A 16,322-nucleotide genomic window follows, 5' to 3' on the forward strand; every position below is an offset into this window, starting at 1 on the left:
AGTCAGGAGGGCTAGAAGGGGGTCACGAGGTTAGTGGCAAATAGTTTTAAGGAAAATCCCAAGGCTTTTTACACGTACATAAAAAGCAAGAGGGTAGCCAGGGAAAGGGTTGGCCCACTGAAGGATAGGCAAGGGAATCTATGTGTGGAGCCAGAGGAAATGGGCGAGGTACTAAATGAATACTTTGCATCAGTATTCACCAAAGAGAAGAAATTGGTAGATGTTGAGTCTGGAGAAGGGTGTGTAGATAGCCTGGGTCACATTGAGATCCAAAAAGACGAGGTGTTGGGTGTCTTAAAAAATATTAAGGTAGATAAGTCCCCAAGGCCTGATGGGATCTACCCCAGAATACTGAAGGAGGCAGGAGAGGAAATTGCTGAGGCCTTGACAGAAATCTTTGGATCCTCACTGTCTTCAGGGGATGTCCCGGACGACTGGAGAATAGCCAATGTTGTTCCTCTGTTTAAGAAGGGTAGCAAGGATAATCCAGGGAACTACAGGCCGGTGAGCCTTACTTCAGTGGTAGGGAAATTACTGGAGAGAATTCTTCGAGACAGGATCTACTCCCATTTGGAAGCAAATGGACGTATTAGTGAGAGGCAGCATGGTTTTGTGAAGGGGAGGTCGTGTCTCACTAACTTGACAAGAGTTTTTTGAGGAGGTCACTAAGATGATTGATGCAGGTAGGGCAGTGGATGTTGTCTATATGGACTTCAGTAAGGCCTTTGACAAGGTCCCTCATGGTAGACTAGTACAAAAGGTGAAGTCACACGGGATCAGGGGTGAGCTGGCAAGGTGGATACAGAACTGGCTAGGTCATAGAAGGCAGAGAGTAGCAATGGAAGGATGCTTTTCTAATTGGAGGGCTGTGACCAGTGGTGTTCCACAGGGATCAGTGCTGGGACCGTTGTTGTTTGTAGTATATATAAATGATTTGGAGGAAAATGTAACTGGTCTGATTAGTAAGTTTGCAGACGACACAAAGGTTGGTGGAATTGCAGATAGCGATGAGGACTGTCAGAGGATACAGCAGGATTTAGATTGTTTGGAGACTTGGGCGGAGAGATGGCAGATGGAGTTTAATCTGGACAAATGTGAGGTAATGCATTTTGGAAGGTCTAATGCAGGTAGGGAATATACAGTGAATTGTAGAACCCTCAAGAGTATTGAAAGTCAAAGAGATCTAGGAGTACAGGTCCACAGGTCACCGAAAGGGGCAACACGGGTGGAGAAGGTAGTCAAGAAGGCATACGGCATGCTTGCCTTCATTGGCCGGGGCATTGAGTATAAGAATTGGCAAGTCATGTTGCAGCTGTATAGAACCTTAGTTAGGCCACACTTGGAGTATAGTGTTCAATTCTGGTCGCCACACTACCAGAAGGATGTGGAGGCTTTAGAGAGGGTGCAGAAGAGATTTACCAGAATGTTGCCTGGTATGGAGGGAATTAGCTATGAGGAGCGGTTGAATAAAATCGGTTTGTTCTCACTGGAACAAAGGAGGTTGAGGGGCGACCTGATAGAGGTCTACAAAATTATGAGGGGCATAGACAGAATGGATAGTCAGAGGCTTTTCCCCAGGGTAGAGGGGTCAATTACTAGGGGGCATAGGTTTAAGGTGCGAGGGGAAAGGTTTAGAGTAGATGTACGAGGCAAGTTTTTTACGCAGCGGGTAGTGGGTGCCTGGAACTCGCTACCAGAGGAGGTGGTGGAAGCAGGGACGATAGTGACATATAAGGGGCATCTTGACAAATACATGAATAGGATGGGAATAGAGGGATACGGACCGAGGAAGTGTAGAAGATTGTAGTTTAGTCGGGCAGCATGGTCGGCACGGGCTTGGAGGGCCGAAGGGCCTGTTCCTGTGCTGTACATTTCTTTGTTCTTTGAATCATAGAAAGTATGCAGCACAAAAGGAGGGCCACTTGGCCCATCGAGTCTGTGCTGGTGCGGTTATGGGGATAGGGTGGAAGGGAGGGCTTGAGGGGGTCGGTGCATACTTAATGGGCTGAATGGCCTCCTTCTGCACTGTATGTTCTATGTATCTCTGAGCCACCCAGCCTAATCCCACATTTCTGGCGTTTGGTCTGTGGCCCTGCAAGGTTAGAGTACTGGAGGTGCCCACCCAGGCAGACACCTTTTAGATGAGTCGGGCATCAGGGTGGAAAACATGCCCTATTTGCCCTCGAATCCTGCCATCAACCGATTTTAAATCTATGCGCCCCGAATATCTTTTCCCTCAGCCTCCAAATGACGGCGGTCCTTCCGGTCTGTATCGACGCGACTGCCGTCCCGAACAGGCAAGGCCAGTGGCCCCAACCGCCGGCCAGCCCCCAGTAGGGACGTGGGTGGGGCCAGGTCGGCGGCGGCCCACGCGGTGACGCACTTCTGAGCGCGCGATGACGTCAATGCTATTAATAGAACGTGCGTCATGCACGCGCGCGCGGCTATGTGCGTCACCGGCCGGGCTGGCGCCACGTTCTCGTTGGCTTGGTGAGCGGTCGCTGCTAGGGTCCAGACGCCTGCCCCCCCTCCCCCCCCCCCGGGAGCGATCCGGATGGGAACGCCTTTCTACCAGGATCAGGCAGTGAGTGTCGGCGGCCACCTTCACACGGCTTCGACCACCACGGCGACCATGATGATGATGATGATGGAGAAGAAGAGCGCGGCCGAGCGGCAGCAGGCGGCGGCGGACAGCCCGCGAGGCGGCTCCCAGCACGCGTTGCAGCGGGGCTCCCCCGAGCTGGACAAGCTGGTGGGCCCAGCGGACGGGCCCGGCGCTAGGCGGGAGCTGGAGGCCCACGGCCATCCCTTTGTGAAAGGTGAGGCTGCCTCCGAGCGGGGGATCCGGGGCGGGTGCTGGAGGATCGGACCGGGCTGGGAGGCCTGGAGGATCGGGCCGGCCTGGGGGCCGAGTGTCTGGGCCTTCGACGGGGTTTGGGGCAGCCCCCAGAGCGGGGGACTCCCCCCCCCCCCCCCCCGGTCAGCGCTAACTTCACTCTCTTTATTAATACGCCCGCTCCTACATGAACGCCGGCAGACTGGCGCCCTGTCTGTGTTTTAAGGAAATGGCCTGTTTGGGAGTCTTTTATCAGACTTCTTCCAGCCAGCCGCACATGGACGTTGCGCGTCTGCCCCACTCTCGGGCTTCGTGGTAGTGGGCCGAGGTTACAGGGCATTTGAGGCAGGCACTTTCACTCCACTTAAACCCTCTCTGAATATCTTTCCGACACTTCCTTAAACCCCAAGCCCTTTAATTCTGCTTTGACTCACCACCTCTCAACAGTTGGCTTGTTGCCCATTCCACATCATCTGTCTCAGTCCTTCGTCGAGCACTTGGGAGTATTTCACTAGATTTATGGCAGTCTGAATAAATGTTGAGTCTTAAGAGTTTTACAATTGTAGACTATTTTTGTAACTGACTCTTTTCTAGTGTGTGTTTACAGCATTGTTAACCTGGAAATTTAAATAACTGAAAGGCATCATCTTAGATTCTTAAAAACAAATCTTTGCATTACAATTTGCAGGTCGAGGATTCTTGTTGGCGAGTAGAGACCAGATTGAAAACACTCACCCCTATAGTAAGTGTTTATAGAAAGATTGCAGTTGGGTGCACGTTATGCCATACCTTTTTTATCGGGGAATTGTGTGGGTAATGCGGCCAAATGTAGATGGGAAACAGTTGAAAATTAACATGATGGCGTTAAGAAGCTGGTGGGTGGAGTGAGGGGAAATTTGAGGCCACTACATTTTGGACAAGAAAGATGGATCAGATTTCTAAATGGCTAAGAACTAGTAACTCTGGTGGTACAGAGGGACATGTACAAAAATTGCTGAAAAAAGTATAGTGGACACGTACAAGAAAGAAAACAAAAAGAAACACTGGAATGTTGGTCTTTATCACACTGCCTGGAATACAAAGTGATGGAGGTTACGCTGCGGTTGTATAAAATATAATGTGCAGTTATCTAATTGAACAACCTAACATGAATGAAGATTGGAATGGCATTAAAAAAAATTTTTTTAGAGTACCCAATTCGGGTTTTTTTCCAATTAAGGGGCAATTTAGCATGGGCAATCCACCTATCCTGTACATCTTTTGGGTTGTGGGGGTGAAACCCACGCAAACACTGGGAGAATGCGCAAACTCCACACGGACAGTGACCCATATCTGGGATCGAACCTGAGATCTCGGTGCTGTGAGGCCGCAGTGCTAACCCACTGCGCCACCGTGCTGCCCTTCACCAGCATTTAAAAAAAATAAATATGACTTGCTTTTAGTTGGTTGTACATTTGATTATTGCAGATCCATAATTGCCAATCAAATAATCAATGCAGCAAAGTTGGAAGTGTTATTTTTAAAGTGTTTGCACTATTGTGCTGTACTAAAGCATGGTAGTTGCCGAGAAAACATAGTTGTTGCATTTGGCTTTAACGGCGCACCGTTTAAGGTTAGATAATCAGAATAATAGCGTTGAAAAGGCCCTTCGACCCATCAGGTCTGCACCAGTGCATGAAAGACACCTGACCTGCCTACCTAATCCCATTTGCCAGCACTTGGCCCACAGCCTTGAATGTTATGATGTGCCAAGTGCTCATCCAGGTACTTTTTAAAGGTTGCGAGGCAGCCTACCTCTACCACCCTCCCAGGCCGTGCATTCCAGACAGGCACCACCCTCTGGGTAAATAGGTTTTTCCTCAAATCCCCTCATAAACTTCTGTCCCTCCCCTTGTAACTGTCCCTTCAACTAAGGGGAACAGCTGCTTCCTATCCACCCTGTCCATGCCCCTTATAATCTTGTTCACCTAATCACACCTCCAACTGGATGTCCCTGGAGGTAGTCCAGAGCCAGTCATAGGTTTGAAAAGCATCATCGTATAGACAAGTGAAAGACATGCAATATATATGATCTTCCACTATATAATTTCTCTCTCAAAATCTGTGCAGAGAACACCTCAGGTGGTACATTGCCAGACTGATGGACTTCTGCCTACCCAGGTCACCTTTATAACTTCTAGACTTTTAAGATGTAAGCATGGTATCATCGGGCCGTTGCTTTGTGATTTAGCTCATAGCCCCCCCAATGCATGATGCTTTCCAAATATTTACAGTATCCTGCATTATAAGTTTTGGCCTTCATTTAACTTTTTAAACTGTTGATTGATTAGATCCACATTGGGAAGGCTACTGAGTTTAAGACATTGATCTAGCATAATTGTTTTAATTACTATATTGTTTTGGCTTTCTCACTTTGTTTAGTTCCTTACAAATTGCCAGGGTCACAATGTGCTAAAGAAAATGTGGGAGGGGAGAAGGAGATGGTTTTGAAAGATTCATGTATTTGGAAAGAGTTATTGAACATAAAAATAAAGCATAGTTGATCGGAGGCAAGAAAAAAATCAACCAGTCAGTTGATTTGTGAAAGAAAATGTGAAAATACTGTGGTTATTGCTACAATATGGGCAATGCATCTGAAAATGCAGTGCGGGAAAAGTGCAGATACTTGGGCATTGTGAGGAGGGTGTCTCATGGATGACAAAGGTTCTAACTAACGGTCAGCATCTCTGTTTTGGTGACTGGAGGTTTAACCCAATGTTATGTGGTGGATGTTTCCATTCAAGAACAAATTCAGTAAGATCAACCATGAGGCAGAGTAGGTGTAAGGTGCTGAAAGGCTAGTCTGTTCCCCAGAGAATTAATGGGAATTTCCCCAGAGAATTGATGGGAATTCCCCCAGAGATTTGATGGGAATTTCCCCAGATAATTAAGACAATGGTATATTAAATACTGAGTAAAGCTTGTTTCCAATGAAAGCAAACAATGTCCAATTATAAGAGTGAAGGAGAGATCAAGGGAGGTGGAAATCGCCAATTGAAGTAACAGTTTTTTCGGCAGAGAAATATCCAACCCTACATTTGTGCAATTGGTGCGAAATGATTATGATAGCCAAAGAAAATGTAACCGATTCGATGATGTTCAACTTAGTTTGAAAGGACTCTGCAATACTGAACATAAATTGTATACTTGTAATGTAGTATTATCGGATCTCGGCTTGAATGACCACTTTGGTGATATTTAGATTTGCCCTGTGACAGTACCACATTACGGGACAGCACAGTGGTTAGCACCGTGGCTTCACAGCGCCAGGGTCCCAGGTTCGATTCCCGACTTGGGTCACTGTCCGTGCGGAGTCTGCACGTTCTCCTCGTGTCTGCGTGGGTTTCCTCCAGGTGCTCCAGATTTCTCCCCAAAAATCCCGAAAGGCGTGCATGTTAGGTGAATCGGACATTCTGAATTCTCCCTCTGTGTACCTGAACAGGTGCCGGAATGTGGTGACTAGGGCTTTTAGCAGTAACTTCATTGCAGTGTTAATGTAAACCTACGTGTGGCAATAAAGATTATTATTATCTTTCAAAATGGTGGTTGGAGTTGGGGGAGAAACAAAGCAAAGTACAAATTGACATAGCCATTTTCAATTCTGTACTTGAAACAGCGACTGTTCAAAAACTTGAAGGCAATGGGTTCTATCTTGGTCCTAGAAGAAAGGCTAAAGTCTAAAGACTTGGTGAAAATCCCATGAGTGTGCTTTGTCATCAATTTTAAGTTGAAGGGGGTTTTCTGGTTTGTAAATATATGCCTTAATTGTGAGATAATATGAAGTTTAATCTGGAATGCTGGATAACATACTCTGGAAATAAAAATAGAGGAAACAAAGACATAAAATAGAAGGGAATTTGATATATACTTGAAAATGAAAACATTTTGGGAGATCTTTCACAAACTGGCATCTTTCAGAAGCATGGTGCCTCTTTCTGTGCATTGTTACACAATATCGACATCTCAGTGATTTTGATTTTTTCTTTTTAAAGCAATGCAGGATTTACACAAGCAGAACCAGCATCTAGTCCTGCCGGCAACTCCGTGCTCAGCCCATGCCTCCACTTCCATCTATCACGGTAATCTGCATTTGACCCAGACTAAAGGAGATGTCCCTGTGTATACTAACCTCAGCAACTACAATCCGAGCTTGCCCAACACCGGCTCTGAAAATTACTCTACTGGGCATGTTCCCTATGTGGGCACAGCACCTGCACAGCATCATTTCTCAACCTTGGCTCAACTTGTGTGTCCAAAATATCACGAGGAGCCCCAGACGGTACCTGAAGTAGGTCCGCTGAGTGAATCTCCACCACTTTCCCCAATAGGCCAAGGAGGACCGCTGATCAAAGCTGAAAGGAAGAGACTGAGAAATCGCATTGCAGCATCCAATTGTCGGAGGAGGAAGCTGGAACGGATTGCTAGACTGGAAGACAAAGTAAAGACTCTAAAGTCAGAAAACTTTGAATTGACCTCAACGGCCAGTGTCCTGCGTGAGCAAGTGGTGCACCTCAAACACAAAGTAATGAATCATGTCAACAATGGATGTCAAGTGGTGCTTGGTTCCTCTAGCCTTCTAAAACCAGAGGAAAATGGCAGCTTTTAATAATCTTCAATATGGCTTGGTTGAAATTGAATTCTGTTGAAAAGTGCTAGTTTGGATGCTTATCTTGGCTCACTTTTTTTTTAATCCTCTAAGCTGCTAAACATGATCAGGAAACATGAAAGACTGGGTGGAGCAAATTCATCTTGGAAGAATAAAGGGACTACTTGCAGAGTCCAGAGTACATCCTGTTCATGCCTGATCTAGTTTCAGCTGTCTTGTAAATATTTGATAATATTTTACCTGTCCTTGGAAACTATCTTATTTAAATACACTTTGAAATTTTCTTTGCAGCAAAATAAATGAGGGAAATCTCCTTGGCAAAACAGACTTACTTCACTTACCTTGAGGGAAAGGTGCCTGCTGTTTATTATTCAGAGTGGAACTGAAAATTTGTGCAAAAAGAATGATTTATGATTTCTCTGTTGACAGTAATGGATTTTTTTCCCACCCAAGGATAGCCTCAAGTGTAGGTAGAAGTAGAAAGTGTAAGATTAAGGTTTTTTAATTTAGATTTTTAGAATAGCTTTGTACTGCATTTTTTTTTTGTGAAAGATTGCGACGGTCCTACTAAATTCAGATCCTATTAAATACACTGGAACAAATGTTTGTGTGTAAAGTAATTAATGGTACAATCTTTGAGACTGAAATTGCATACAGAATGATTGTCAACTCCTAATTGTCACATTTGAACACGGCCATGGTCTGGAGTTAATTGTGAATATTATGTGCAGTTGTTTTGGATAATATATTATTTTTGGTTTTGTGCATTTACAATTACTAAGTGCATCAGGAATGTGGTTCACACCAGTGTTAAAACATCCAAGCGGACGTGCTGCCTGGATGGGATAAGGCTGTTGAGTTGCTTGTAAATTTAGATAATTCAACTATGTCCTTGTGTCGTACATGTACTTCTTTAGGTGTTCAGTTTGCCTTAGATTCAATTTCAAGCTCCACTTCACAGGCTTCAGCACAAGATGTGGGCTGCCTGGGGAAGTACTAATGGGAGTGCTGTACTTAAACCAGGACCCCAATATCAAGTTTGACTGTTTGAAGAAGGGTGGAGGTGTTTCATGTCTCAACTAACACCTAAAACAAATGATCTGGTCATTTATTTCATTGCTGTTTTATTTTGGGATCTTGGTGTGCACAAATTGGCTGTTGCAGCTCCAACATTACCACAGTTCCTACAATTCTAAAGCACTTAATTGGCTTTAATGTGCTTGAGCCATCTTGAAATCAAGGAATGTGCTATAGAAATAGAGGTTGTGTGTGTGTGCTCTTTCTTACACCTGTATCCTTGTGTTCTTAGACCTGCACAGCTTCTTATCTTTCAAATGAATTAAGTTGCTGGTGCTTTTTGTTCAGTGGTATTGTTTACTAACTTAAAAAAGACTGCTAAGTTTTCTGGCCAATTCACAGACCGCAGCCATGGAGTTCCTGTTGCAAGTTGACTTGCTCTTGTTTTAAGAGTGAAATTGTTATAAACCTCCACCATTTAAAGTAATGTTCACTATTTTAGGAAGATGGTTCTCCTGTATTTAAATAATCTAAGTTTCATACAGAAGAACAAATGAATAGCAAGTTTGAAGATAGGCTATGACAGGTCACATGACCAAACTGGATCAGCCTCCCAGGAATTGCGTTGGGGGGGGGGGGGCAAATAAAACTAGGAAATCCAGTATTGCTAAAGGCTACAGTTTGCACATTGCAATGTGTACTAATGATTAAGTGATGGAAAAATGCGTGCATCATTTATGGGTTTTGTATGTTTAAAAAAACAAGTAGTTCCTTCTGTTCTGTGGTAAGGAAACTAATCTTATTAAAGAAACTGGCACACTTTTACAAGTATTATCTTTTTTATACTAACTAGTTAATGAAATTGTCATTGATATATTTATCCTGTTCTTTGCTCTGAAATGGGGGAGTGATTGCCAGTTTAGTCTTCAATGTAGCTATTTTAAAGGATTTCAATAATTAACATGCATTGGATAAATATTTAATCATGAAGTTCAGTGTTTTCCCCAATCCCATGGATGGAAGAGCATTCAGCCAACTGGCCTAGATACTGTGATACCCATCGTTTTAAGCCCATTAAAATTTCCCTTGTGGATGTCTGCAGCATTTGGGGCATTGCACTTAATAGATCTAAACCAAGGTTCTCAATGATTCTATTAGCTGCTTGAAAACTGAAATATTTGTAAAATGGTGTTCGAGTGGAAGCTCTTTCAATTACTTTTGCTGCAATTGTTCAAAATTCATTTTTATAAACTGCTTTAGCCAGGAAGTATCCAATTAAGAGTTCAATGATTACCATCCCTGTTTTGATTGTATTTTTGTTTAACGCCCTTTGAATTTGCAGAGATATAAGATTACACCAGATATTTATTTTGGGCCTGTGTAAATTAGAATTTGAGTGTCATTCGATTTTGGGTTGGTTCACTGCCTGTTGAATTCTGTTCTAAGAGTTTACCGTAGGTAGGAAATTGGGAACAGGAGTAGGTCGCATGGTAGCATAGTGGTTAGCACAGTTGCTTCACAGTTTCAGGGTCCCAGGTTTGATTCCTGGCTTGGGTCACTGTCTGTGAGGAGTCTGCACGTTCTCCCCGCGTCTGCGTGGGTTTCCTCCCACAGTCCAAAGATGTGCAGGTTAGGTGGATTGGCCATCGTGTCCAAAAGGTGAGGTGAGGTTGCTGCGTTACAGGAATTGGGTGGAGGTGTGGGCTTGGGTACGGTGCTCTTTCCAAGGGCCGGTGCAGACTTGATGGGCCAAATGGCTCCTTCACTGTAAATTCTAAGGTCCCTTGATCATGCAACTTGATCATAGTTTTCCCCATGATGTCACAATCTCTGTCTTGAACATACCTAATGACTGAGCTTCCACAGACTGGGGTAGAGAATGCCAAATATTTGCTGCCCTGGTGAAGAAATTCCACCTCAATCCAGGTCTAAATGGTTTGTCTCTTACTTGGGAGACTGTCCCCTGGCCAGAGAATACATACTTCATGTATCTACACACTCTCCGCCATTAAGAATTTTGTGAGTTTCAATTCTTAACTAGAGAATACAGATCCAGTCTCCTCGATCTCACACGTTAGCCTGGTAACATGTTTTCCACCCAAGTAGCTAAGAGGTATCATGTGCTGGAAGACAACATGATGTTCAACTTACTATGGTTAAAAATGGAATTCTCCAGCAGTAGTGTGTTTGTTTCACTGGTGGTCTGACTTTGCTCTTCCCCACACATGGAAACACTGTCAACTCTATTAAGATCTGCTGTAATTTTAAAGACCGCTAATAGGTCAATTTTTAGCCTTTTAAAGAGAAATGACTCGGTCATCTGCTTCCTGCTTTTTAATGATGATTCATTGTCTCTGCAGTTTTACTTCTGTTTCTGACTTTTTGGTTTTGTTTTTAGCTTTGCTTCCCTGTTCACTACTATTTTGCAGAACCTTCCTGCTAATTAATGATTGACTCCACAATTCTTTAAAGCTTTAGCACATTAAGGATCTGGCAAGACAATGCTGTGTCAGGCTGGAAAGCTAATATGAGGCGTTCAAAAACTTTAGATGGGAAGCTTGGGGATATGGTAGTAGCCTGCAAGGACAGAGAGCTTGATGGTGAGACTTTTGAGGTGTTGATGACAGTGCTTTGAAAGTGGGTGTGAGCATAGCACCTGAGAGGGAATCATTTGATAGCAGCTAGCATCGGGACCAGGGGAGAAAGTTGGGTGGTCAACTGTTTAGGGGAATGGAGTTACAGGAGCAGGAGAAAGGTCTCGTGGATGAGTTGAGAAGCTGACGGTATGCTCTCAATCTCACTGATAAAGAAGCTTGCTGTTGGCTGTGAAGGTTGATCTGTCAAGGAAGAAATTCTAAAGCGACAGGTGGTAGTGGAGAAACTGACTTAGAAGAACTTTTCCAGAGGCAGAGACATAAGGAAGCAGTTGGAAGGATGTGGTTCTTGAGGAATACAAATTGTCAGAGATGGCCTTGTCTACAATCAGCTCCATGGCAGTAAAGGTCATGGAAAATGGCAGGATATCTTGTGAAAACAGTAGATTTTGAGGGGTCATTAGTCTCAGTATTTTAAAGATGATGTGGAGATGACGGCGTTGGAGTAGGGTGGGCAGTAAGAAGTCTTACAACACCAGGTTAAAGTCCAACAGGTTTGTTTTGAATCACTAGCTTTCGCAGAGCAGCTCCTTCCTCGGGTGAATCACCTGAGGGAAGGAGCTGCGCTCCGAAAGCTAGTGATTTGAAACAAACCTGTTGGACTTTAACCTGGTGTTGTAAGACGTCTCAGTATTTTAAAGGAGAGATGGGTGAGAATAGGCTCAGTACCTGAGAGGATAAGCCATAAGGTCCACATCGCCAAGATTGTTTAGGCAGGGAATGTGACAGCCTCGCTGAAGTAATGGGCAAGATGTCACTATTTGTGAGCCAAATTTCAACTAAAGCCTGGAGATGAATAAAATCATCCATAATAAGGTTGGCATTGTTGACAAATGAACTGGCATTGTGAAGGACTGTGGATAGGGCAGAGTCCAAAGCAACAGTGCTGGGTGGGAAGGGAAATCAATGGCCAGCATTGTCAACAGGAAGGTTGTTGAGAGGGAATTGAAAAGTTTGGCTTGTTGCTTGGAAGGAGCGAAGGGCTTGTAAAAGTCCGAAAGCAAAGACAATAGCAGCAAATGGGTTTAGGTCTGGAACAGCAGTCAAATGCTTTTCTGCCCTAGAATGTCACCAATTGTTTTACTTCTGTGTCAGATTTTGATCTCGCGCCTTCCAATTTACACTGTGATCTCCCACAACAACATTTCCTGCTCTCTTGCCATGTTAGCCCCTAATTTCTACACTCTTCTGCTAAAATTACATTGGAACACAGGAATAATTGTCAGGGTAGCTTCCTCCTTTAATTTCTCTTAATCTTTGAAAGCAGAATAATTCTATGGAGGAAGTACTGTTCTTAGTGAAAATAACTATTAAAGTTATCAGCACTGAAAGTCACTCCGAAGTGTACCATGAACTGAATTTGGAGCAAACAACTATAGTACAAATAAAATCATGTGATCTTTCATTTTGGGCTCTTCTAACTTGATAGCAATAGGAAGGGAGGAGACCTGTCTACTTCCACCTGCATTATTCTGCCTAATTTTGAATGTATGCTTTGCATTAACTGCACGTTAATCTTCTCAAAAATCATTATTTCAACTAAGATCTTTTGCACAAGCATGAAATCAGAGCTATACCATGAGCCATTTTTATACTTTTTTTATTCAAACATCTTAGTGTTTAATGCTTTGCCGTTGGGAGTAGTTGAGCAAATGACAATTACAATTTTAAGTAATAAGTAGATGAGCAGTTCAAGCAGCGGGTGATAAAAATATTTTTTTGACTAATCCAGCGCCAAGTTAGCATTGAGTAAATGGCTGTTTTATCATGGAATGCATCATAGGAGAGCTGAATCCTCCACTCGTCTGGATACCCAGATAACAAGCCCTTTCAAACTGTCATTGCTGGCAATGAGTGTGAACACTCCCTCCTTCTTACTTGGTATTTGTGCAGACCATTGCATTGCATCTTCCTTACAACACAGCGAGTACAAATCATCCAACAAGTTCGATGGTATTCAATGATGCTGACTGAAACAGGCCATGAGGATTACATATCCTCCATGATCCAGCAGGGCTTTGTGGGTTTCCTTTGTCACTGTTCACCATATCCAAGCTTAGATGGGGAATAGCACAGAGATTGGAGCCTATCCACGGCACTGAAATATTTAGGTGTTCCAATATACTAGGACACTCATTTCCTATACAGTTTCATCATCAATTCATCCTTACTCTTTCGTATTTTAACTTCAGGACTAAGTTCATCAGCAAATCTGTGTGATGTCTATAGAAAGGAGAGTGAAGTATCATTAATTAATTTATTAAACTTATGCATTCACAGGCCAGTAGTTATGGTCTGTTGAACTATTGCAGTCTCTGGTGTAGGTACTAGAGTTCCAGTTTGGCCCAATTACAGCAGCGATGGAAGAGTGATAGATACGTTGCCAAGTCAGAATGTGATACAACTTGGAGGCAGTGGATTCCCAAGCACGTGCAAGTGGTAGAGGATGACAAAATCTTAGCAACATGCTGCAATGTATTGTCTAGTCATGTTGTGCAAGTAGTTGAAGGAATGGCTGCTTAGGGTAGTGAATGGGATGCCGATCAAGCGGCATTACAAACAAGGCATTCAGAACATTTTAATAAAAAGTAACAATTTGTTCACATTTTGTTACAAGCTGAGAATTCAAAATCTTTCCAATATCAAAGAATTCTTGCCATAGAAAATATGCAGGTAGAAAAACCATTGCATTCTATTTACAATAAGATCTGTCCCTTTAATATTTAACTTCCTAACTACACATACATTAGACATTTCCTCTATGGTTGTATACAAAGTGCAAATTAATAGGGGAAACCTACCTCAAAAGCACATAATCAAGCCTCATGATTTATATCATTGTTTACAAACAAAACGTACATTAAAAAAATCCTGTATCTGACTGTCCCCAAATAGAATATCTCAAATTACCCCATTTAGTAATTCAAATTTCAACTCTTAGTATTTCCTCACTCGTTTTACTGACTTGCAAGGCTGGCAAACAAATGCTGTAATAGCAAATTTAAAAATTGCATATTTTTTATTAGTTATTTAATTTGAACGCGAGAGCTCATGGTTTGCAAAAGCTTGTAACCTGCTCAACCAGAGAACAATATACCTTCCAGGAAAACATACACTTATCTTAAATGCAATCAGGTTTCTCTTGTTTTAGAAATTTTAATTCATCTGTTCAGTCTTTGTGTTACCGCCTCTCGATACATGATAGAAATATAGATGAGGAGTAGAAAAATAACAAATAGGTCGTCCAGAAAACCCAGAATTCCAAAGAAAGCTTCAGGAATAAAGTCCAGTGGTGACGCCAAATAGAATAAGGCACCAGCCAGACACAGGAAAATTCGTATTCGAAACATCCAGAAAAGGCCACCGATCGAAAAGAGTTCTGTGAAGGCATGACGCAGTAGTGTGGGTAGATCCAACATACGATCTATAAACTGTAGCAGAAATGTGACATCTTAAAAAATGCCTATCTATACCATGTGGGGCTGATAGTTCCACAAGATAAAGAACAAAGGTGTGATAAATGAAGAGCTCACTTAAAAGACTATATAGAAGTACACAATTTTTCTGATGACTTCGAGATGATGGAAATGAACTGACTGACCTGTTTAAACAAACCAATTAGCCTGTGTAATATAACACTATTGTTTTGACTATTTGGCTTAGAATACTTTTTATTTAATTTATATATTTCTGATTTAAAGTTAGACTCAGATTACCAAGGATGTAACTTTTAGAGCTGAAGCATACTTTTCTGACTTGGCAGCCTTGGAGCTGCTGAAATTAAAGTACTTAGGAATTTTGATCAACTATCTTAAAAGTGAAATGGATTAGCCATTAAAACAGTTATCTGATCAGCAAAAATAGGTTGTGGATACAGATCCGCCTTTAAAAATTATACCCAATCAGCGAGGAGACAATGGGGAAAGGGGCCTTAAAACATTCCAGGGAATTATTGTGATGTATCTTTCCCAGTCAGAGGCACTCACAGGAGCATTAACTAATCAGGTAATACAGTTACTAGTGCTTACCCACTGGGGCAGAGTTCAAAGCGGCAACACTGATTGGCAAGCCCGCCTTCTATAGTGAGCTGAGAGTCAGAGGTCAAACTTGACTTCACCCTCAAATCCAGGTTAAGTTTGGAACAGAGAGACAGAATAATTTCTAATGTTAGTACCAATCAGTTCAGAGGTGTGCTGCCTTGTAAAATGAGATAGGCCTCCATTAAAAACATTTGCAGATTGGAAATAGTTAAATTGTGCTGTGAAAACTATTCTGTTCATTCGTATCTTAAATATGCATTAAATTAACAAGTGCTTTTTAGCTTGCTTTTAAAAAATAGGATGGGGCAAAGGGGGAGGTGCTGGTGAGGAGGGAGGAAATAAATACAGTAACTATCACTAGAGAAAACGTATGAGGGACACGAATAGGGCTAAAGGCTGATCGATCCAATAAGCCCTCTGGGCCTTATGGATTGCATCCTAGGATATTAAAGGAAGTAGCTACAGAGATAGTGGATGCACTAGTCATAATTTTCCAAAAATCCTTAATTCTGGAAAAGTCCCAGAGGATTGGAAAACTGCCAATGTAATACCCTTATTCAAAAACGGAGACAAAAAACAGGTAATGTTAGGCCAGTTTTAACAGCTGTCATTGGCAAAATGTTAAGAGTCCATTATAAAGGAAGTACTGGCAGAGCAGGGAGTAGGTGACGATGTACAAGTGGTTGATGGAGGAGGTTAGGGGGTGATTTTAGGATATGGGATACGTTGCACCTGACATTGGCAGGGAGGGTCAAGGTGGTTAAGATGAATGTGCTGCCAAGAGTCCTGCTTGTATTTCAGAACATCCCGATCTTGGACCCCCAAGGCTTTTTTCCAGAAATTGGAGACTGATCTTGGAGTTTGTATGGGTGGGGCAGGTACCAAGGGTAAAGGGGGCCCTGCTCCAGAGGCAGAAAGAGGGGCTGGCGCTCCCGAACCTGCTGCATTACTACTGGGTGTCGAACATGGAGAAGGTGAAATGGTGGTGGAAGGGGTAACGGGTGAGAGTGGGTTAGGATGGCGGAGGAGTCCTGTAGAGGATCCAGCTTGATGGCCATGGTGACGGTGTCGCTTCTGCTGCCACTGGGAGGCAGAGGGTGATTCTGGTGGTACAGTCTGATCTGTTGGTG

At 43.1% G+C, this 16,322-nt stretch overlaps 2 protein-coding genes across 10 annotated transcripts in view; one reads left to right on the forward strand and one right to left on the reverse strand.

The window, feature by feature from the left end:
* The first annotated feature begins 2,537 nt into the window (after nt 1–2,537).
* Nucleotides 2,538–9,320, forward strand: LOC140408379 (transcription factor JunB-like). 2 transcript variants are annotated; one of them, XM_072495493.1, is made up of 3 exons: nt 2,540–2,819; nt 3,525–3,578; nt 6,868–9,320. In XM_072495493.1, the coding sequence occupies exons 1-3, from the start codon at nt 2,555–2,557 to the stop codon at nt 7,479–7,481; spliced, it is 933 nt and encodes a 310-aa protein (XP_072351594.1). In that variant the 5' UTR covers nt 2,540–2,554; the 3' UTR covers nt 7,482–9,320. The 2 variants fall into 2 exon arrangements, with proteins under 2 accessions (XP_072351595.1, XP_072351594.1); XM_072495494.1 differs by lacking the exon at nt 3,525–3,578 and having other exon boundaries at nt 2,538–2,819.
* A 3,416-nt stretch (nt 9,321–12,736) lies between these two features.
* The window catches only part of LOC140408380 (E3 ubiquitin-protein ligase RNF170-like), a 57,813-nt gene continuing 54,227 nt past the window's right edge, over nt 12,737–16,322 (reverse strand). For 7 of the 8 annotated variants that reach the window (XM_072495495.1, XM_072495501.1, XM_072495499.1 and 4 more), the window contains one exon: nt 12,737–14,583. In XM_072495495.1, coding sequence (XP_072351596.1) covers nt 14,314–14,583 — 270 coding nt within the window. In that variant the 3' untranslated portion in view covers nt 12,737–14,313. The remainder of the gene's footprint in view (nt 14,584–16,322) is intronic. The other variant, XM_072495502.1, reaches the window with a different exon arrangement.

This window comes from Scyliorhinus torazame, chromosome 3 (genome assembly GCF_047496885.1).
Source record: "Scyliorhinus torazame isolate Kashiwa2021f chromosome 3, sScyTor2.1, whole genome shotgun sequence".
Classification (NCBI taxonomy): domain Eukaryota; kingdom Metazoa; phylum Chordata; class Chondrichthyes; order Carcharhiniformes; family Scyliorhinidae; genus Scyliorhinus; species Scyliorhinus torazame.